This window comes from Balaenoptera borealis (assembly GCF_965194805.1).
Source record: "Balaenoptera borealis genome assembly, chromosome: 3".
NCBI lineage: Eukaryota > Metazoa > Chordata > Mammalia > Artiodactyla > Balaenopteridae > Balaenoptera > Balaenoptera borealis.
The window spans coordinates 108,703,702-108,727,828 of NC_138866.1; the positions used below are offsets into that span (position 1 = coordinate 108,703,702).

At 40.2% G+C, this 24,127-nt stretch overlaps 1 protein-coding gene across 18 annotated transcripts in view; it reads right to left on the reverse strand.

The window, feature by feature from the left end:
- Window positions 1-955: 955 nt before the first annotated feature.
- ICE2 (interactor of little elongation complex ELL subunit 2) overlaps window positions 956-24,127 on the reverse strand; it is an 87,929-nt gene continuing 64,757 nt past the window's right edge. For 11 of the 18 annotated variants that reach the window (XM_082388078.1, XM_082388070.1, XM_082388069.1 and 8 more), the window contains 2 exons: window positions 23,315-24,034; window positions 22,043-22,270 (listed from right to left, as the gene is read on the reverse strand). In XM_082388078.1, the coding sequence (XP_082244204.1) occupies window positions 23,912-24,034 (123 nt within the window). In that variant the 3' untranslated portion in view covers window positions 22,043-22,270; window positions 23,315-23,911. Of the gene's footprint in view, window positions 4,713-6,436; window positions 6,588-12,618; window positions 12,746-14,305; window positions 16,368-22,042; window positions 22,271-22,338; window positions 24,035-24,127 lie in introns of those variants that run through there. The other 7 variants (XM_082388075.1, XM_082388073.1, XM_082388079.1 and 4 more) reach the window with 7 other exon arrangements.

The following is a 24,127-nucleotide window of genomic DNA, read 5'->3' on the forward strand; positions in this document are numbered from 1 at the left end:
CCACAATCCTTAAACTAGTAAGTGGCAGAACTGAGGGTAGAATACATCTGTCTGCCTTTCAATCCACTGCTTTTTCCATTCCACCATATCTCTCACATACCACCATTGCTTCAGGGAGACACAGGCTGTCTCCAAGTCCCCTACATTATATGGCTTAGAGTCTCACCAACCATAAAGCTGCTATTACCTTGAGGCTTGTTATATGCAATCAGTATATAATAATGTATTATATTTGAAGACGTGGCCAGAAGAGGAAAAAGATCTATCTGGAAAACCCAACATCCAAATAATAGGAGTTCTAGAAAGAAAAATAGGGAAAATGGAGGGGAGAAAATCACCAAGAAATAACTGAAGACCATTTTTTAGAACTGAAGGCTGAGTCTTTAGATTGAGAAAGCTATAAGAAATGGAAAAACAAACCCAAGGCACATTATCATGAAATTTCAGAACACTGGATGGGGCCAGGGAGAAATTCCTAAAAGATTCCAGAGAGATTAAAAAAATAAGTCATATATGAAAGGTAAGAAAGGAGAATGTCATGATGAGACTCAGATCTTAGTTTCCAAATACTATTCCCCAGTAAATGGTCTAGTTCTTAGAGAAATGGCTGGTTCCAGAGGTGGGACAGAGAGAAAAGACGTGATGGGCTTTGTGCTAAATGACTTATGGGAACATAGCAAAAAGACACAAAAGCCAACTTGAAGGGATTCTCACTGGTTAAAACTGGGGGCAATTTGAGCATCATATTGAATAATGATAGGAACTGATGATACACATTGAATAGTCTAACTGATAGTAAAATAGAAAATACACAAAGAGGGGACAGAGAAAGCTCTTAATTAGAGAAGAATGCTAACTTAATGTATCAGGAAAGATAAATATAAAAAATCGTTATTTTGCAACTAGAATTCCATACCCAGCCAAACAATAAATCAAGAATGCATGCATAATTAACAGTTTTCAAAAACGTTGTTTATGCCTATGTGCCCTGTGTTAGTTTCCTAAGGCTGCCATAACAAATTACCACAAACCTGGTGGCTTAAAAGAACACAAATGTATTCTCTTGCAGTTCTGGAAGCCAGAAGTGTGAAATTGAGGTATCAGCAGGGCTATACTCCCTCTGGAGGCTCTAAAGCAGAATCCTTCCTTGTCTCTTCCAGCTTCTGGCGGCCCCAGTCATTCTTTGTGACTGTATCACTCCAATCTCTTCCTCCATCTTCACAAGCCCCTCTTCTCTGTTTCTGCATCTTCTCCTCTTCTGTCTTTCAGAAGAACACTTCTCATTGGATTTAGGAACAACCTAGATAATCGAGGATAATCTCGAGATCTGTAACTTAATTACATCTGCAAAGACCCTTTTTCCAAATTAGGAAATAGTCACAGATTCTGAGGCTTAGGATGGAGACATAAGCTTTGGGGGACCACCATTCAACCCACTATACACCCCGTCTCAGGAGACTTCTGAATGATGTACTTCACCAAAACAAGAGAATAAAGCAAAAACAGGAGCATTGGATCCAGAAAACAAGGGGTTCAATGCACAAATAAGTGAACAGAATTCCCAGAATGATGGGGAAGAGAGAACTTGGAACAATAGCTGTGCAGCAGGCATACAGAGCAACCAGTCTAAGGAACTCCCTGGCGGTCCAGTGGTTAGGACTCCACGCTTTCACTGCCGAGGGGCCGGGTTTGATCCCTGGTTGGGGAACTAAGATCCCACAAGCTGTGCAGCACGGCCAAAAAAAGAAAAAAAAAAAAGAGCAACCAGTCTAGCTTGGAGAAGAGGACCAAAGGCTCCAGCACAAATGCCTCAGAAAGAGTAGGAGGAAGAAATTACCCCAGGTGTTTGAACATACTGAGAAGACATTAACAGCTTCACTGGATGGCTTAGGAATGAATTTGTGAGCGTGATAAGAAAAACTATTGATATCAAATGAAAAGCCCCAGGAAAACAAAAAATTATTGCAGCATGCTATAAACTGAATGTTTATATCCTCCCCACATTCGTATCTTGAAACCTAACCCTCCATGTGAGGGTATTTAGAGATGGGGCTTTGGGGAAGTGATTAGGCCATGAGAGCAGAACGCTCATATGGGATTAGTACTTTTATAAAAGAGGCCAGGCGTAGAGAATGGACTTCATGAAGGACACGGGGAGGGGGAAGGGAAAGCTGGGACGAAGTGAGAGAGTAGCATTGACATACACACACTACCAAATGTAAAATAGCTAGCTAGTGGGAAGCAGCCACATAGCACAGGGAGATCAGCTCAGTGCTTTGCGGCCACCTAGAGGGGTGGGATAGGGAGGGTGGGAGACCCAAGAGGGGATATGGGGATACACGTATGCATATAGCTGATTCACTTTGTTATACAGCAGAAACTAACACAACACTGTAAAGCAATTATACTTCAATAAAGATGTTAAAAAAAAGAGGCCCAGGGAATTCCCTGGGGGTCCAGGGCCCAGGTTCAACCCCTGGTTGGGGAACTAAGATCCCACAAGCCTCATGGGTCCTCACCAGATCTTGATCTTGGACTTACCTATCTCCAGAACGGTGTGAAATAAATCTCTGTTGTATATAAGCCACGCAATCTATGGCAGTTTGTTATAGCAGCCCAAATGGACCGAGACGCAACATATTATATTCTCCAAAGATGACCACAGTAATATTTCCCATCCCATATGCTCTTCTAGAATTTTGCCACTTCCCCATCAAGAGGAGGAGGGTATGCCCAGTCCCCTTGAATCTCATGACCTGCTGTGACTTACTTGACCAACAGAATACAGCATAAGTCATGCTACGTGACTTCTGAGGCTAGATCCTGATTGCATTTCTACCTTGTTTACTTGAGACATTTGCCTTGGAATCCAGCCACCATGCCATGAGGAAGCCCAAGCAGCCTATGGAGAGGTTCCAAAGTCTACACCTGACAGCCAGTACCAACCTGACATCTGTGTGAGCTATATTGAAGGTGGACCATGCCAGCTAAATATGAGTGGAGACAAGCCTTTCCTACCAAACTCTGTCCAAACTGCAAACTAGTGAGCAAAACAAATTATTGTTTTAAGAAACTAAATTTGGAGCTGGTTACTTATGCAGCAACATATAGCTGAAACAGTTGCCATGAGAAGGAAATGTAAACATAACACATTACTTGGCTCTATGTTTCTATAAACATAATTCTGTAAACAACATTAGAGAAAAATAATGTAACCATTTTGAGATTCTGTGTGTATACTGTAGGTGAGGAGTAAAAGACCTTATTTTTCATTAGTACACAATAGATACTACTTAAAACTGAAAAATTAAGAAACATTGGCATGTTATTTAAAAATATAGTGGTGAATCTCCACAAGAAATAACTACAAGTGTTGAAAATATTTGGCTTTTCGGAGCAGGAATTGTGGGTATTGTGGATCAAGTTAAGTAATTGCTACCTGGGAGGGAAAGAGAGAGAGAGAGAGAGAGAGGGAGCACGCGTGTGGAAGCTATCATAGAAAATCCAAATTCCTGACTCAATATACATTCTGATTTTTTTTTTCCTTAGCAACCTTTTCTTTAAAGTGGGCAACAACATACTCAGCTAAAAGATTGCAGTTTTCAGCTTCAGGAAAATCTCCTTAAAGAGAAAACAGACAATTGACATGGGGTTTTTATTGTTGTTTGTTTTAGTTTGTTGGTTTGGTTTGGTTTGGTCTGGGTTTTTTTGCTGAACACCCTTTTTTCTCCTACTTCCTTTGCCTCATACTTGATGTGATGTCTGGAGCTCCCTCAGTTACTGTGGACCTTGAGGAAAACTGGAAGATGGAAAGTAGGCACAAAAGATGGAGATCAAAAAACTTGAGGATGAAAACAAAAGCTCAGGGCAAACAGTCAGGAGGAGGCTGTTTTCCCGACGAGTGTGAAACCATCAACTCAGTCCTGGACTGCTTTCCTCCGAATTTCTTGTACATGAAAGAAAAACATAAATTTCTACCTTACTTAAAGTACTTACATCCAGTCTCTGTTACTAACAAATAAGCTTAACTCTGATTTATATAGAATGATATAGAATTTTGTGTAAATATGTGACTTTTAGAATTATTCACCTGTATAACTTAGCTGAAGATAAATATTAAAAGAGGAGGGAAGATGGAAGGGAGGGAGGTAGAGAGGAAGAAAGGAAGGAAGGGAAGGAGGGAGGGAGGAAGGAAGGAAGGAAGGAAGGAAGAGAGGGAGGGAAGAAGGTAGAGGAGAATCAGAGAGACTGAGTCCGTGAACAAGAGTGGGGCTTGGAGTGAACCAGTTCTGGCGTCTTGTTCTGTTTCTGTTTTGTTTTGTTTTTTAATAAATTTATTTATTTATTTTTGGCTGCGTTGGGTCTTCGTTGCTGCGTGCGGGCTCTCTCTAGTTGCGGCGAGCAGGGGCTGCTCTTCGTTGCGGTGTACGGGCTTCTCATTGTGGTGGCTTCTCTTGTTGCGGAGCACAGGCTCTAGGCGTGCGGGCTTCAGTAGCTGTGACATGCGGGCTTCAGCAGTTGTGGTGCATGGGCTATAGAGTGCAGGCTCAGTAGCTCTGGCGCACGGGCTTAGTTGCTTTGCGGCATGTGGGATCTTCCCGGACCAGGGCTCGAACCCGTGTCCCTTGCATTGGCAGGTGGATTCTTAACCACTGCGCCACCAGGGAAGTCCCTCTGCTTCTTTAACAACCGCAATTTTCTCATTTGTGATACTGCAAGACAAATGTAAAGATTAGACAAAGCATAAAAAGTGCCTGGTGTATTGCAGGTGTTGAAAAAACAGTGGCTATTTCATTGGCTTTTTGAGTCTTTTCAGCATCTAGCCCTGCTGAACTCATGATACGGTTTCAATACACGCTTGTTGAATAAAGGTATCATGACCCAAACCACACAGAGTACTCTGTGTGGTCAAACCACAATTTCTGTTTTGTTTTGAGATATTTTCAGGGAAATGTCTGCAGTGACTTCAACCTCTCTTTCCCAGCTGTAACATATACTTTTGGTCTCAATTCATTCTCTACAAGGCATCCAGAATATCTTTCTAAGAAATAGGTCTGATTACATGACCCCTCTCTGGAAACCCTTCTTGGTAGGTAGGGTCTGACTGACCTGACAGCCAATTGCCCACATCTTTCCCTTCACTCCCACCTTGCACCACTGCCAATCATACTCACACCTCCATATGCCTTTCTCCATGCTGCTTCCCTGCCTGGAATGCCCTTTCCCACTTTCCTTAATAGTGAGTTTCTCCTCATCCTTCAAGCATCAGAGCAAATATTATTTTCTCATGAAGGAAAACCTTTCCCAAGCCCTGCGGGCAGATTTGGTGCTTATCTGTTTCTCTTGACATTTTTAATGTCCTTCTCCTCTCTCAGTTATCACCTTGCATTGTTATTCTTTTATCTGTTGGTCTCTGCAACTAGGCAGGAGCCCCTGGAGGACAGGCATTTGGTTGTTACTGGTTGTGCCGACACTCTTACCCAGTACCTCTTACTATTGGATTTCTCTCCATAAAACATTACCTTGCCCTTATTCATACTTAAACTTGCCTGGCAAAAACTAAAAGGTTGATAGTATCCAGTGTGGTTGGAAATGGCTGAAATGGAAATGCTTATATGTTATCGGTGAGAAGGCAATTTAGCAGTATCTATCAATATTTAAAATGTTCATACCCTTTGATTCAGTGATTTTGCTTCAAGAAAGCTATCCTGGGGCTTCCCTGGTGGCACAGTGGTTGAGAATCTGCCTGCCAATGCAGGGGACACGGGTTCGAGCCCTGGTCTGGGAAGATCCCACATGTCGCGGAGCAACTAAGCCCGTGAGCCACAGCTACTGAGCCTGCGCGTCTGGAGCCTGTGCTCCGCAATAAGAGAGGCCGCGAGAGTGAGAGGCCTGCGCACTGCAATGAAGAGTGGCCCCCGCTTTCCGCAACTAGAGAAAGCCCTCGCACAGAAACGAAGACCCAACACAGCCAAAAATAAATAAATTAATTAATTAAAAAAAAAAAAAGAAAGCTATCTTGAAAAGGGTGTCATACATGGCCACAACATATGTGTATAAGGATTTTTATTGTAGCATTATACGGTTGATATGCCCTAAGTGCACATCAGTGAGGCTAAATTAAAATTAATTATGAAATATCTCTCATCAGTGAGGCTAAATTAAAATTAATTATGAAATATCTGTATTATCGACTGAAGCTAGATCAATATGGACAGTTTTCAAAAATATAGAGTAAAACAGAAGAGAAAGCAGAATGTGAGTGTAAACCTGTGTCTTGTTGGCATGCTAAGTTATTGCAATACTGATATATACAACATTATGAAAACAGATCTGGCTACACATATCCACCCCATCATGATCACTCTTATATTAAATTGCTGAGATATTGGGATGCTTCCTGAGCCATCAGAGTAGCATCTTAAGAAGGTCTTACCTCAGTGCATTTTGTTGCATTTTTATGGTTCAGCAAGTCAGAGGATAAATATTTCAAACTCTCTCAGCCTCTATCATTCCTTCAAGCAGCATTTCCCACAACATATATACAAATATTACTTAGGTGCTAAGCGTCTGGAAAAATCCTAATTCTGTAATAAAAAATATATCTCTTAGCCATAAGAGTTTGCTTAAAATAGGACAGTATTTTTCATAAAATAAAATATGTTTAGTGAGTATGAAAACACACATAAAGATAACTACACTTCAAATGTTTTCATCCTTATTAAATGTCTACTAGATACATTTTGAGTGTTTGAATATTTTTATACTTTAAAGACCTTACAACTCCTGAGTTAAAAAAAGTCAATTAGACTAATAATATTAATTTCACTGTAGTTTTAAGTTAATAGCTATGTATGTACATTTACATATTTACATATGTGTGTAGGTGTATAAATGTATATATACACACACATGCAAATATATGGAAGGATATACACCAAGCTGATATTGATTAGCTCTTGGGAAAGAAGAAGATTGGTGTGTATGTGTAAATGAGAATGCTCACCTTTTATACACTTCTTTATATTATCTGATTTTTGTTAACAATGAATACATATTACTTCTATAATTTTAAACATAGAAAAAAAAGAAATAGTGAAAAGAGGGCTTCCGTCTTACACACTAAGATTATAACAGCCTGTGGCAGGCTTTGGGGAAAACGTCAATCTTCTTGATGGTATTTTTTCAAATATATTCAAGAAAATACAATTAAAAAACTATAGAGTAAAAGTTGGATATCACAGCACCCTCTGCAGACAAAGAAAACACTCAATCCAGTAAAATTTCATTTGATTTTTTTTAAACCAACATTTTTTTTTTTCGGCCACGCCGCATGGCACATCGGATCTTAGTTCCCTGACCAGGATCAAACCTGTGCCCCCCACAGTGGAAGTGCAGAGTCTTAACCACTGGACCTCCAGGGAAGTCCCTCATTTGATTTTGATTCCTCTAATCATAATTTATGATAATACAACCTAGGTAGGGCCAAAGCTTACACAGTTCATATACTATATAGAAAAAATAAAAAGGTTTGCTAAGCAAGATAATATAATAAATAAGATACCTTATGGCATGAGGTTTATGGGAAGGGTAGAATAGACTTCTTTATTCACATAACCTTTGTCTTATTTGCAGTACTTCTTTATCCCATGGCACTATGGCTGTTTATGTACCAGGCTGTACCATTAGACAGGGAGCTCCCTGTTCGTCTTTGCAACTCCAGCACCTCGCCCAGTGTGGGCCCATGGCAGGCTCTGTATCTTTAAAGACCTGACTTTGCTGGACTGTACTCTATTGCTGAGTCCTGTGCTAGTCATCATCGACCCCAGGAAGCAGAGGTTCTGGTCCTAGCTCCTATCCTAATTGTGTTTACTTGGACATATCACCCAGGATCTGTGATTCTGTTTCTTATCTGGAAAATGAGGGGCTTTGACTAGAAAATCTTCAAATTCTCTTTTAGGTCTAAAACTCAATCCTTAATATGCAAATGCAACTGATTTAGGCACATTAATGTCTATAGGCACATGGATGTTACTAAACATAAACAGGTCTTATCTACTCATTAAAACAGACCCAGCAGGACTTCTAAATGGAAATACTTTGAATAACAAAATTATATCTCTTTGCAAGGAGATCAATAGATTATTTTTATCAAATACAATTGGCCACCTTCTTTCTCTGCATTCCATTTTTGTCCAAGTTGGGAAGAATACCCCTTGCATAACTGAATATATCCACATAAAGTTGTTGTTTTCATTCAGAGTCTTTGGGTCATGAGACCCTAACATGTTTTTCGTCCCTAAGTTATTCAACTGTATAGCTGTGACTGAAAAACATCACCTTAAAGTAAAATAAGTCTGTTAGACTATTATCAAAATAAAATAACAGGGGGCTTCCCTGGTGGCGCAGTGGTTAAGAATCTGCTTGCCAATGCAGGGGACACAGGTTCGATCCCTGGTCCGGGAGGATCCCACATGCCGCAGAGCAACTAAGCCCGTGCGCCACAACGACTGAGCCTGTGCTCTAGAGCTCGTGAGCTACAACTACTGAAGCCCACATGCCACAACTACTGAAGCCCGCATGCGTAGAGCCCGTGCTCCGCAAAAAGAGAAGCCACCGCAATGAGAAGCCCACACACTGCAGTGGAGAGTAGCCCCCGCTCGCCGCAACTAGAGAAAGCCCGTGCGCAGCAACAAATACCCAAAGCGGCCAAAAATAAATAAATAAATAAATAAATTTAAAAAAAAATTTTTTTTAAATAAATAAATAAAATAACAAGCAACTGTTGAATATCTCTAATGTTGCAAAGGAATTTAGATTTCTAACAATGTGAACCTGTGATAACATACTCAGATAACTAGGTATGGGGATTTATATTGGGGATATACAGATGCTATCAGCATTGATAAGGTTCAAAGAGTCCTCCCATTTTGTAAGGGGACATTGGCAAAGAGCAAGCAGTATGAAGCCGGTTCTGCAACCCAAGAGGCCGAAGTTGGTGCAGGGATGCTATGGGTCATCAAAAGTTGGGGGAGGGCTAAGCTAGGTATCAAGGGGGAAGGTGAGGACACTATGATTTGTTAAAAATTTCAAAGGACAAGAGCAAAGTCTGAACAGGAGATGAGGCCAAGGTTCTGCGGCTGGAACGACACAGAAGCAAGTAGGAGGAGAGCAAGGAGCGTGGTAGACAGGCTGCAGGTGAGGCTGAAGTGGCATCCACTTGCCTCTGTGGCCCAAGGTCATGTGATACCTGGGGGGTCAGCCTTGGTTAACATGAAGAGCAGACATGGATGCTGAATCGTCTCTGCCATTGCTTCAACCAACGATGCAAAAGAGGAGAACAAGAAGGAGGAGGAGAAGAGGAGGACGATGACAGTGGAGGAGAGCATTGTGAGGGAGGATACTGTGCGACTGTGACACAGAGAGAAAGGGATTGAGAGTCTGTACTCCTGACCTAGGCATACCTATCATCTCTTATCATCTCCACCTTAGTCTCTGCATCTGGGAACTAGGCATTTTAGCCCAGATCTTCTGTGAGGCTTTTGCTAGCTCTTAAATTTATAAGACCTTGCTAAAAACAGAGTTTCAAATTCTGTAAGACTCCATTACAACAATCACTGAAAGATTCATAATCCAACTTTATTACTCAGGCAGCAGAATTCTGGTTCGACTCCTCAACACTTTGGCATCTGGTTTTCCTGGGGCCCTCGATAAGAATTCCTGATTGCTTTCTAACAGGGTGGATCTCAGGACTGTGTTAGAAGCAAAAGGCAAACAGATGGGTGAGCTGCTCTCATCAGCTCTAGTTGCAGTTTTTTCCTTTCGTCTTTTCAAATGAGAGGTTAGTCTTCCCCAAATCCCAATGCTCCACTCCCTAATTTGGAGATGAACCAGATGATTTCACTGGTCTTTCCCTTCTCTGGTTTCTATGACTCATCAACTATAGCAACCAGGGTGGGGTTAAAAAAAACAACCCTAATATTCAGGTTATGCCGCAACTCAAAAGGAAGGAATCTAAGAAAAGCTGTTAAGATTGTAAAACAATGAAAAAAAATATGACTCACTATACTCCTAACTTGTTACTCTTTCCCAGGAGGTCTCCCTATATCCGGTGCCCCCATCTTTTCTCTTTAATTATCAATTACATGAATGTTTTGTTTATTGAGTGTTTTACACATATTTTTCTACGAAATTAGTAAAATGCTTAATCTAGTATATAGTAGAAGCCTACTTGATTTTGATCACTCATGTCCCTGAGAAAGCTGCCAGTATCTATCTGACTATAGAAATCAGGGTAAATTCATTCAATTTAACCAACATTGAGTATCCACTATACGCCAGGTACTAGGGCAAGACTGCACAGTAGATGCGTCATAGGAGAAAACACATTAACTCTAACTTCAAGATCTGCTGGAGGTAAACGAGTAATTGTAATTTAACAAATGTATCAGAAATGAAATCAAAATGCTAGGGGAGCCCAGCAGCACTTAACCCTTAGAGAAAGGAAGTAAGATAGTCCCTCTTGGCCAACGCATTCACAGTTACTCATAGCTATTTGAAGTCATTGTGCAATCATAAAAGAGGAAATGTAACATATACCAAAGTATTCCATATCCATGGGAAGCGTCAGTGTAGAGAGATGTGGCTGTTAATTTTTTTTTGGCTGTTAATTTTTAAAAATTTCATTCCAGGGACTTCCCTGGTGGTGCAGTGGTTAAGAATCCGCCTGCTAATGCAGGCGACACGGGTTCGAACCCTGGTCCGGGAAGATCCCACATGCCGTGGAGCAACGAAGCCCGTGCGCCACAACTACTGAGCCTGCGCTCTAGAGCCCGCGAGCCACAACTACTGAGCCCACGTGCCACAACTACTGAGCCCACGTGCCACAACTACTGAAGCCCACGCGCCTAGAGCCCGTGCTCCGCAACAAGAGAAGCCACCGCAATGAGAAGCCTGTGCACCGCAACGAAGAGTAGCCCCCGCTCGCCGCAACTAGAGAAAGCCCGTGCACAGCAACTAAGACCCAATGCAGCCAAAAATAAATAAATTAAATAAATAAATTAAAAAAAAATTTTCACTCCATTATAAAAACAGGTAGAGAGGATTAGTCACTGGAGAAGGTGTATATTTATTTAATGGCACCATTGTCTAAACTGTGGAAATATTTTTGGAAATCCTCCACTTAAGTATTTCCCTTAGAGCCTAAGGCAAATCCTGGTCACTTGAGAGGAGTTTTGAGGAACAGCTAAAGGTCACTCTGAGACAAGGTCCATGACTAAGAGAGCAAAAAATAGCAGGAGGAGAGAATACCGCCAGCTAGGGTTAAAAACACATGAAGGCGTGATCGGGCCCTCGTTTGATTACATTGTTCAATGGACTCAGTAGTACCTTTTTTCTAGTTTTAAGGAAATTTGATTGTTCTGATATGAGGTCTGAAGTGGATATCTATCAGCCCAATAAAGTTTTCAGAGTTCCTGAGATGCTAAATATTCAAAATTATGTAATACTATTTAAAACTAATGTTTTTGGTGAAAAATGTCCAAAAATATATTGGATTGAAGTGGAATCTTCAATAACGACATATCTATGGATGAGGTACTTATATAACAAAAAAAATTCTCAAAAACCCAATACTCCCATGGGCAAGGGAATAGCCAAGTTTGCTGCAGTTTCCAGTGAATGACATCAGCCTCCTGTAAGTCTCCAGCAAAATGAATTCAGTTAATACCATCAGTCCCTTTCCCCTTCCAGAGCCAGTGGTATTCATGTGGGCATTCTGGAGAGCTGGAACAAACCTAGACAGAACCCCAGACAGCTGCAGAGGAAAAGGAAAAGGCACAGAGTTGGTGGATACAGAGCCAGCCCAGAGACCTCTACCAGCCAGTTCTCACAAAGGTTGACTACTCTCCTGGAGCTGCAGTTATTCTTCCTTCATAAACAGAAATCATTTCTCAGAATTGTTAATATTGCTTTTGTTAGTCTTTTAACAAGTTGGTCTGTTTATAAGTTAGGAACATAAAAAAAAGAATCATCCACCTTGTATTGTTAAAAAAAAAAAATACATGAAGCATGAACACACTTGATACCAAACTGAAAAGGAATGGGGGGCGGGGGCATGTCCTGAGACCCACATGGGTTGGCAATGTTGGTCTCCATATTATTATTAAGTTTCAACGGGTTAAGTTCAATTTTCTCTCTCAAGGCTGTAGTATCCATTTTAAATGTTTAAACATTAACATAAATATCATGTAAACATTGAAACGTTCTGGGGAGGAGGTCATGCTGTGATTTACACAGATTCTCAAGTCCCTGAGGGAGGGCAACTTGGGTTTCAATTTGGGCACTGCTGCTTGCCTCACTTTCTTTTTCCTTCCTGGACTCTAGAGTCCAAGCTTTAAAAGGTTAGGAGAGTCCAGCTAGGTAAAAGTAACATTTAAAGAGTTAACCATCCTTTATTAAGCGACCTTCTTGGGAGGATACCACCTTTTTTTTTTTGCATTTAGGATCCACTTCCAAGTGACACAACTAGAATTTAATTCCCCAAAGAACAACTTCTGCAAAGGAACCCTTATCCCATTTAGCTTTGAGCCCTAGAGGAAGGAGAGGCATCTGGCTTACCTTGTGTGAGGATCTGTAGTACTTATTACCCATTTCTGACGTGTCCAACTCCAGTAGATTTAAGATCTGCACCTTCTATCTCATTGGCTCGGCCACATTCTCACAAATGTGGCAGGCATATTTGGTACTGCAGAAACAAAGGTGAACAGATTGCTGAGTAAGGTTGATCACCATAACCTCAGGTTTACACTGAAAAATAGCCTCCCTTGATTCCCCCACCCTCAGGCTTCCCTGCTGTCCATTCTGCCTCCCAATCTATCTGACATATTACTGCCATACTCTCCATTATAGAAGTTTAATCATGTTGCCCACCTCGACTGCCACCCTCATTAAAAAGCTTCTGATTACTCCCCATCTCAAGACAATGCTCTCTGTTTCTAAGAAGGCACTCAGGGCTTTTTATTAAGTTCTCCCAAGCACACTTTCCTAGGTTCCTTTTGGTCTCTTCACCGTAGCTACCCTGGGCAGGTCTTAGGCACCCTGGATGTCCTGCCATTACAACATGCTGTGCATGTTTCTACCTCTGCAGCATGGCTCATACTTTGTCCCTCAGCTTGAAATTTCCTTTCCAGTCTGACAAACTCCTTTCAAGGTTTAACTCAGATGACATCTCCAATTGATGCGATCTGACAATTCTTCACATTTATACAGTGACTTGCAGTTTAAAAAGAACTTTTATATCCATTATTTATTGGAAGGCCACTAGAGCCTGTAGAATATGCTGGGAAGGCATCACATTCTGGATTTTACAGATGAAAAGACCCAGGCTCAAAGAGGGGAGAGATACAGCCTTAGCAAATGGTGGAGTTGAGACTAACTCAGTGCTCTCTGCTCCCCCCTCATCGCTTGCCTCTTCCAACAAACTCTGGACTGGCTACTTCTAAGACTCAGCCTCTCATACCTCTCCAAGTTGCAGCTGACAGTCTTAACATTCTGAGGACTTCCCCAACTGCTGGATGTGAATTAACTCTAGCAGGGGCTCCTGGGAGGCAGAAGGCTTGGCTGACAGCAAACTCAGCACACCCTCATATGCAAAATGACATTTTGGCCTTAGGCACTTAGTAAGTTACACAGTCCTTGCTCCTTAAAAGTTTTCAGGCACTAGAGTGTAGCATTAAAAAAAGCCAAACTGAATTAGGGACTGACCTACCACTTTATTAGCTTCCCAACATGCACACATATACAGAGACATTCAAGCCTGATGCACTGTGATTTCAGTCTCCCTCACCCTCTTCCTGAACTCAAAAGAACTCATTGTGTAATTGGACAGAGACTATTTCCAGCTGCCCACTGCGGCACTTGGGAAACTATAATTTGCATCACTTTTGGTGGGGCAGAGGGCAGACAATATACTTGTAAAATGTATTCAATTATTTGTTTTTCACATTAGTAAAACTGCTGTTTGCATATTGTTGGGACCCAAGACTAGCTAAACATAAAACACAAACTCCATAAAATACATTCTATTTCTCAGTTTTATAGAAATGTTCACTTTCTCATTCAATTAAACAAAGAGATTGTAATCACTTTATTATCTATTTCGGACTCATTTCTCACTTTCAGTTGAAAACTTTCAGGAGTAAATTTAAATATTGTCTCATGGAGGAGGATGGAGTCAGTAAGGCTGTTCCTGGACACAACATCCTATTTATTTGGAGTCCTATCTAACAGGCTAAAATCAGAATACCTTACAGTTTAGTTTCGGCAGTCGAAGTTGGGCAGAATTTTGTTGAAAGAGCAGTTTGCAAACTGGGGAGGAGTTGAGTTTACTCGGCATTCACACAACCCCCGAGTTGTGGAGCAGGCTTCTTTTCAGCATGCCGGCGATTGGACATGGGTCTCACTCTTTGACAAGGGAAGTTGTTTGTTTTTTGTTTTTCTGCCGCAGAAAGAATCAGAGATTACATATTCATGTCCAAACAAGCTTTGGGTGCTAGATAGAATGTTTTTAAGAGGTTTTAAATACAGTGTCTTCCAAATTGTTAAATCTAACCTGAATTTATACTTACCTTGTTGCTCTTAAATGACATATAGTAACATTGCGAGTTAGACAGTATTGTAAAAATGTATCCAAAACATGGAACTTCAGTCTTTCTTGAGAGGTGACTGGCATGGCCTTTAATAAGCATAAGTTTTTATTTTTATTATTTATTTATTGCTTGCTTGCTTGCTTGTGGGATCTTAGTTCCCGGACCAGGGATCGAACCTGGGCCCTCAGCAGTGAGAGTGTGGAGTCCTAACCACTGGACCACCAAGGGTTTCCCTAAATACAAGTTTTAAAATTTCTTTTCTTGTGCAGGGCTCATAGCTGCCCATAGACTTGCCCTTATGAGTAAGGGATCTAAGACTGAGCTAGAGACAACTCAGCCGCATGCTGGTAAATGGGGAGGTATCAGCACAATTTAGTAGGTGTTGATGCAGCATCTGGAGGCTGCCTCGCCCTGTGCTTGGACTTGGGTTAGACACACAGCTGTATAAAAACATAATCGTTGCCTGCGAGGAGCTTACAGTCTGTTTAGGGACTTGTGCAAAATACTTGAAAGAGAATAATGTAGGTAACAACTGAGATTCAAAATTTGTGGTATTATAATAAGTACAGTAGGAATTTAAAGCAGAAAAGTTTTGTTTTTAGGGTCTTGAACTGTAAGGAAAATTTCATGCTCGGGACCCTAAAAACAGGAGTCCCTGATTCCCCCACCACCTGCCACTTCATTTAGATTCTTCTGTCTTTCTGCCTGATTGATTATTGAATCTAATAGCCTTTTCCCTTCAGTCTTCATCCTCCTTGACCTTCCTATAAAATCTGACATTGAACAATACATTTTTCACAAACTTTCTTTGTTTTTAATTAATTAATTTTCTATTTATTTTTGGCAGTGTTGGGTCTTCATTGCTGCACGCGGGCTTTCTCTAGTTGCGGCGAGCGGGGGCTACTCTTTGTTGCAGTGCGCAGGCTTCTCATTGCAGTGGCTTCTCTTGTTGCAGAGCACAGGCTGTAGGCGCATGGGCTTCAGTAGTTATGGCACACGGGCTCAGTAGTTGTGGCGTGCAGGCTTCAGTAGTTGTGGCCCACGAGCTCTAGAGCACAGGCTCAGTAGTTGTGGTGCACGGGCTTAGTTGCTCCACGGCATGTGGGATCTTCCCGGACCAGGGCTTGAACCCGTGTCCCCTGCATTGGCAGGCAGATTCTTAACCACTGCGCTACCAGGGTAGTCCCTTCACAAACTTTCTATTCTGAAATAATCTCAAATTTATAAAGAAGTTGTAGAAATAGTACATATAGCTCCTATACACCTTTCACCAAGACTCCCTGTTAACGTTTCTCTGCCCAAGTCCTCCAATTTGAGACTAAGTTGTAGACATGATGTTCCATTACCAATTTTTACTTCAGTGTTTATTTCCTAAGTACAAGGCATAACATAACCACATAACCACAGCAAAGGAAATTAACATAGATACATTACTACCATGTAATCTACAAACTCCATTCAAGTTTTGCCAGTTGTTCCAATAATGTCCTTTACCGGACTATACATACAAACCAGGATTATGAGTCCCATTAACTTAGTCTTTAAGTAAAACAGTCCTCCAGTGTTTCTCTGTCTTTCATGATCCTGTCAGTTTTGAAGATTGCTGACCAATCACTTTACAGACTATGCCTTTGGGTTTCTCTGGTATTTCCTTATAACTTACGCACATTTGGCAGGAACATACCACAAAAGTGATGCTGTGTTCTTCTTCGTGCATACCTAGAAACACACATTGTTAATTTGTCTCATTACTGGTGATATCAACTTTAGTTACTTGGTTAAAATAGTTTCTGCCAGGTTTCTTCAGCATTAAGTAAACTAATAAGCATGTTATACTTATTAATAATAATAACTGTCTGGCAGTGAGATTCTTTAAGACTATGCAAATATTCCTATTTGCCATCAAATTTTCACCCACTGCATTTAACATCCTTTGATGATTTTTAGCTTTATTATTATTATACTGGTTGCAAATTGTGACTTCTCTAATTCCATCATTCTCTCTAGATTAATTGATTGGCATTCTACCACAGAATATTCCCTTTTGCCCCATTTTTTAATTCACTCATATCTGTATGGGCTTGTGGACTACTATTTTACTCAAAGGATTTCAATCTGTTACTATTATTATTTCATGCTCAAATTAAAACGGACCTGGGAACTCCTTTAAGCTAGCTCCTGTGTTCTTTTGACATGCACCCATCATTCTTTGAGCATTTTCACACTTCCAGGTTCATCTTACAGCTTCCCTTCCCCATTCTTGGAATTAGTAATTTCTCCAAGAAGCCCGTTTCTTTAGGCGAAGAATGGGACTTGGAAACCAAGATCTGGGTGCTGGTGCTAGCTGTGCGCATTACTACTAGAGTGCCCTTGCTTCTAGACCCTATCAGCAGAATTAGGAAATATGTATGCATATGTATACACACACATCTATTTCTCCACCTCTCTATATATTAAGTACCATGATTTCATTTCCAATTCCAAACCAATACTACAGGGTTTATTCTTGCCTTCCTCTTTCCCATTATTCTCAATGTATTTATTTGCTCAGTTAATCTGGTATGTAACCAAACTCTTAGCCCCTTGACCCAAATAAAGGGGAAGTGGAAGAAAAAGAGTTAAAAAAAAAAAAGGCCATCTTGGTTGCAGACATGCCCCAATTTCTTGGTATGTCAGCCCAAAGGTGGGTCCCCAACCTTCCTGTTTCTTTCTCCTAAGTTGCAGACCCACATTTTCAGTCTATAGGTTCCATAGGATATCACCTTAATTGTACTGCCAACATTTGGTTGAAAACATAACTAGTTGTCTCTTCACCCCATCTATATTCTCCCTCTAATATTTTCATATTGTAAAATAGTATGAAGACTTTTTCCTTTCTAAATAAGCCTTTATATTGTAACTCCTAAAATTGATCATGTCATCTTGCTCAAAAAGCCTTCAATAAATCTTCATTGCTTTTATTGATTGATTGATTGATTTAATAAATTTATTTATTTTTGGCTGCGTTGGGTCTTCGTTGCTGCGTGAGGGCTTTCTCTAGTTGCGGTGAGCAGGGGCTACTCTTTGTTGTGGTGCGCGGGCTTCTCGTTGCCGTGGCTTCTCTTGTAGAGCACGGGCTCTAGGCGTGAGGGCTTCAGTAGTTGTGGCACACGGGCTCAGTAGTTGTGGCTCGCAGGCTCTAGAGTGCAGGCTCAGTAGTTGTGGCACACGGGCTTAGTTGCTCCACGGCATGTAGGATCTTCCCGGACCAGGGCTCGAACCCGTGTCCCCTGCATTGGCAGGTGGATTCTTAACCACTGCACCAACAGGGAAGCCCTCTGCATTGTTTTTAGAATCAAATCAAACTATCTGGAAATAACAGTCAATACCTTCCGCTATCAAGCTTTAACCTACCTCTTCAACTTCATCTTCCATTTATCATCCTTTACCTCTGTAGTTATTAAATAAGCATATTCGCTATTTCCTAAAACTAGCTCTTTTCATAAGAATTTCCCTCATGCCCTAATGCTTTGCTTCCTTTTTATCCACATTAATATTTTACTTGTCTTTCAAACACAGCTTAAAAGTCATTTCTACCATGAGTTTCTCTTACTTCCAAGTATCCTTTTTTCTTACTCCTGTCACTATTACGTCACTTGAATATTCTGCTCTGTATTATAGCTAATCGTGCATACCTATCTCCCCAACTAGATTAGGTAATACCCTTAAGGCAGAAACCAATCTTATTTATCTTTAAATCTCAAGAGACTGGTATAATGTATTACAATAGATGCTCAAAATATGCATTATCAATTCAACAGAGGACAGGCAAAGTTTTGAGAGGCATGAATAAATGCAAGCAGATGTAGCTTTATGTGTAAAAGCATGCAGGTAGGGACAAGAATGGCTACTTTGTGTGTTGGTAAAGCCTGACTGGAGTAGATGTTGCGTTAATGCAGGGCTTGGGAGAGACCTGAGACCCGTGGCAATGGTGTGGCACTGCCTTACTGGAGTGTGCCTCTTAAGAGTAACATGCACATACTCTCCTGGGCTGTATATTTTTGGGTAAGCAAAACCTGGGGTGGGGAATATAAAAAGGTTTCCTTTTCCCCTCTAAGAAACGCATATTCTTCAAGAAAAGGGAAGGAGTAATTCAACCCACTAACCACAGATTCTTTAGGTTTCTTCACTTTCAAAACAGCAATTAATTTACACTCAGGCTTCCCCCCAACCCCAGTTCCTTAAGAGAATTAACCAGGTTATACCATGCACGTACAACAATTAAAAACTAACCTTCGGTAGGTCCTTGCTTGATCACTTTCTAACAGTAGCTCATATACTGAAAGCAAACATATACACCAAAGTAACTGAATCTTCCTATTTGTTGAGGCAACCTGGAGACCAATCCTAGAAATATATGTCTGGGCCTCGACTCTTTCAGTAAGCTTTGCTCAGCAGATCGGACCCAATCCCCAGATAGATGCTTGTGTGTCTGCCCTTATGTACTTTGATAAGAAGTCTGGACACTAGCCAAGGGAAGACAGCAAGAGTGGAAGGATCAATGAAATGCATACCCTTTATTTCTACATCTCAGTGAGAAACTCGATAAATCCTGACATCAAATACTCTAAGGTCTGATTAAAAAGTACCTGCCACACTCAGCCAGAAAAAGAAACGAAATTGAGTTATTTGTAGTGAGGTGGATGGACCTAGAGTCTGTCATACAGAGGGAAGTAAGTCAGAAAGAGAAAAACAAATACCGTATGCTAACACATATATATGGAATGTAAAACAAAAAAAAAATGGTTATGAAGAACCTAGGGGCAGGACAGGAATAAAGACGAAGACGTAGAGAATGGACTTGAGGACACAGGGAGGGGGAAGGGTAAGCTGGGACAAAGTGAGAGAGCGGCATGGACATATATACACTACCAAATGTAAAATAGATAGCTAGTGGGAAGCAGCTGCATAGCACAGGGAGATCAGCTGGGTGCTTTGTGACCGCCTAGAGGGGTGGGATGGGGAGGGTGGGAGGGAGACCACGAGGGAGGAGATATGGGGATATATGTATATGTATAGCTGATTCACTTTGTTATAAAGCAGAAACTAACACAGCACTGTAAAGCAATTATACTCCAATAAAGATGTTAAAAAAAAAGTACCTACCATATGCCTATAAAACATGAAAAACATCTTAATATCTCTACCAGCATGTCCATCAAGAACTTCATATTTAGCATGTTGGTAATAAAATATTAAAAAGTGTTTTCTCCCCTCTCTACCTTAAACCTGTGCCTCCTTCTATTATCTCTAAAACGTTCATGGTGTCCAAACACAGAATCCAAGTAGAAATGGAAAGGAATAGGTTAACTTCCTTTGCAGTTGCAAAAGAAGATCCGAACAGAACTATTTCCAAGTTTTGCAATAAAGATTTTCATTGTTTCCACCTCACTTTCTTATTCCTTAACATTCATAAATCTGACTTCCATTGTAGCCACTTTAATGAAACTTCTCCTTTTACTGAATTTCTATGGTTCTTCCTGGGGCTCTATTCATGGTCCTTTCTTCATTTCACTCATTACTGCTATGTCATCCTTTTCTCTGATTTCAATCACCACAGATACACCACCAGTTCCCAAATCTGTACTAATGAGATCAGGCTTCTCTCTCTTGAGTTCAAAACTCAAATGATCAACTATCTTTGACACCAACTATCTCTATGTCAGATTTAACATGTTGGTAGTAAGGAATTTTTTTAAAGTGTCCTCTGTTTTCTCTCCACCCTAAACCTATTTCTTCTGTATGCCTAAAATGCTCACGGAATTTGTGAAGGTTTAAAAATATGTTCACTAAACCTTTTTATACTCCTCCCTTCACGAGGTGAAGCCTGAGTGTGGACTTAGTGACTTATTTCTAACAAGGCATTATTTCTATGGCATAAGTGACAGTATTTGACTTCCAGGACTAGGCCTTAAAAGACACTGTGGCTTCCTCCTTGCTCTGTCTTAGATTGCTCTCTCTGGGGTAAGCCAGCTGCTACGTCAAGAGGACACTCAAGCAGACCTATAGAGAGGTACATGTGGTGAGCATGAGGCTTCCTGCTAACAGCCAACAAGAGACTGAGAACTTCCACTGCTACCACGAGAGAGCTTCCTTGGAAGCAGATGCTCCAGCCCCAGGCGAGCCTTCAGACGACTGCAGCCCCAGCCAACAGCTTGACTGCAACTTTATGAGGCCTTGAGCCAGAGGCACCCAGCTAAGCTGCGTCTGGACTCCTGACCCACAGAAACACTGAGATAATAATTATTTGTAGTTTTAACTAGTAAGTTTTGGGGTAACTTATTATGCGGCAACAATGGCACACCCAGACCCAGAATCCAAGGAATACAAGTGGTGAAAGGAAACGAACATTTTAAGTGAGCTCTCTCCCCACTCTAACCACACTCCTCCTCGTACTTTCTCAGTAAGTAACACTGTTATTTACCCAGTATCCTGTATGAGGAACCTGGAAGTCATATTTGATTCTCCCTACCAACTATATCACCAAGTTATCATTTTTTTTCTTCCATCACTTGAGCCCATTCCTACTTTTTTTTTTTGCCGCACCACACGGCATGTGGGATCTTAGTTCCCCGACCAGGGATCGAACCCACACCCCTTGCGTTGGAAGGTGGGGTCTTAACCACCGTACCGCCGGGGAATTTCCCCATCCCTACTCTTATTGCTTTAATTCAGGGCCTTTACCATTTTTCAATTTTGATAACATACCTTTGCAACTTTTCTCCTTCCCTATAGTCTTTCCCAGCTCCATTCCATTCTCTAGATTAATGCCAGTAAGAACTTTTTGAAGAATATATCTGATCATGTTATTTATTTTTATTAAAAAATCACTACTAGTTCCCACATTGCACAGGACAAAATTCAAATGCCATAGCATGGTATGTCTGTCGTGTCCTATAGCTTTTTCTCTCATCTCCACACCACAGCCTACAATCTGGCCATCTTTCACCTTTGCATATGCTGCTTTCTTCCTGTGTGGAAGATCTTTCATTCTTTCCTTATAACTCTTACTCTTTTTTAAAAGACTCAGCTCGGCATTTATCTCAGAACCTTCCTTAATTATCAGGTCCAGATTAGATGACTTTCTTGTATTACTTTATCGGGGCACTTATCACATAGATCAGCATGTGTCTTCCACTAGAATGTTAGCTCGTGAGAAAAAAAAATCTATCCTCGATACCTAGACATTCACTTATTCATACATTCAACTTATATCTACTGAGCAACTACGACAGACACTGTATTAGGTGTTTGTTACATACTAGTGAACAAAACAAATATGCCCTACCCTGGCATAGCTTGTAGTCTATTCAAGAAGAAAGACAGTAAGTTAAATAAACAAATATTGTGATATATGAAAAAAGAATTTTATCAGAGAGTAAACGTGAGGACCTACTTTAGGTTATGTGGCATACAGTACAGATGCACTCAAACATTTACTGAATGAAATGTTTATACCTTCACCTCAGAGATATAAGTGGGTCAAGCTCATCACATCCTTGCCAACACTGAGTCTGTTTTTTTTTTTTTTAAATCTTTGCTCATACTGCCAATGTCACTTTCTTGCTTATACATTCTCAGTACTAAAAATCAAGAAAAAGAACACAAGATCAAATATACATTAGAAAAAAGAGGCTTGATAAAGCACAAGTGGAAAACAAAGTCTAGCTTTATATATATTATCACGGTTACTCAGATAGATGGCTAAGATAATCTCAAAATAACCACCTGTAAGATTACACATTTTACTAAGTAAAAAGTACACTAAAAAAATGAAAGCCAAGTCTTTCTGGTATTAAGAAGTCTGAAGCAATCATTGTTTAGTTTTTTTAAAAGAGCAAATTCCAAGGGAATCCCTGCCTCTCCCTTGGTTCACTGCCAAATAACTCACAGCTGGAATATTTCTGGGAAATATTGGTATGTGACAAAGTTAAAAAAAAAAAAAAAAAAAAAAAAAGATCAAGACCACTGAAAACCAAGCTCAATATTTTAAAATGGGAATGGCAGGATGAGGAAACTATATATTAAAATGCATAAAACAACTTTACTAGTAATTGCGCATTAATTAAAAAAATATTTTATAACCAACCAGAAAAATCCAAACTTGGTAGTAAATAAAATACTTAACTGCTATTTATAACAGGTGAGAAGGTTTCTAGGACTAGTTTCTTATATTAACATAAAATGCATAAAAAATTCCAAAAACAAAGCAAATATTGCCCTGGATTACAAAGCTTATATTTTACAAAAGATGCACATATTTAGTGCACATTAAAGAAGAGGAATACCCAAGTTAAATAAGTCCATCCCTTCTTATTATTGGCTATAATAACATCAATTGATCATGCCCTTTTCCAAATTCATCTCCACGGTCCTGAAAAATTGAAACGAATCAGTGTAGATGAAGAAAAATACCTTCCGTTTTACCACACATTAGCCTTGTTGGTTGAAATATGAGATTTTTCTGGAAACTATACTCATCTCTTTGCTTTTAGTAGTGTATTTCAACACTTAGCCAGGATTTGTGCCAAGAGATAGAGGCATTCGTCACCGAACCTGTTACACCACAAGAGTTTTTTTCTTTTTAAACAAACTGATGATTGCCCAACAAAAAACTGTTAACTTACTTGTGAATTTTCAGAGGCAGAGAGTTTTTTATTTTTTATTTTCCTTTTTTGGCTTCTGCAATGGAATTTCTCCAAGTTTTTAAAGATATTAACTTCATTAACCTGCAACAATCATCATTTTAAAGTAGTATATAAAAACTGTCAGATGGGTCAGAAATAAGGTTTACGTAGCTCAAAATTATCTCTGACAGTGGCAAGATTTAACCTTTTGAGCCAACCTCAACAGACCAGCAATACAACTCAAATTATTAACATAATACATAATGATAAATATTGCTCTTGAAAAAAAGCAAATTATTTTCCTACTTACAATTTTTTGCAAAAGGTCTACTATAAAAATACTTTCTTCTCTCTTTATCTCCCTGCCAATCTGGAGCCTCCTCAAACATCAGGTGTTAAGAGCACAACATTCCATTTTAGTTGGAACACTGCTTCACATAGTCAATGTGTATTTTTGAGGCACTATAAAAACTCTCAAGAACAGTAAAAGAAAAACATTCCTCTTGCCTACAGATCTTTCAGGTATTTTTCCCCTCAAACTTTTCTAAACTGAATGTTGTGATAACTGGTTTTTCTTCGTTTTCCATGGTACAGTCCTTAAGTTATTTTTCTTTTACTTGGAGCCACTCCTTCATTTTCAACTTGCTGAGCAGGCAGACTTTTGGTTTCCATGGAAACCGAATTCCTGCGGCTGCGGGTAGGCATTCTTGTTCCACCAATCTAAGAGATGAAGCAAAGAACAGGACGGCTTAACATGTTTACAGCATTCTCAAACACAGTCAACTCTATTAATTTACACATGGACTAATTACC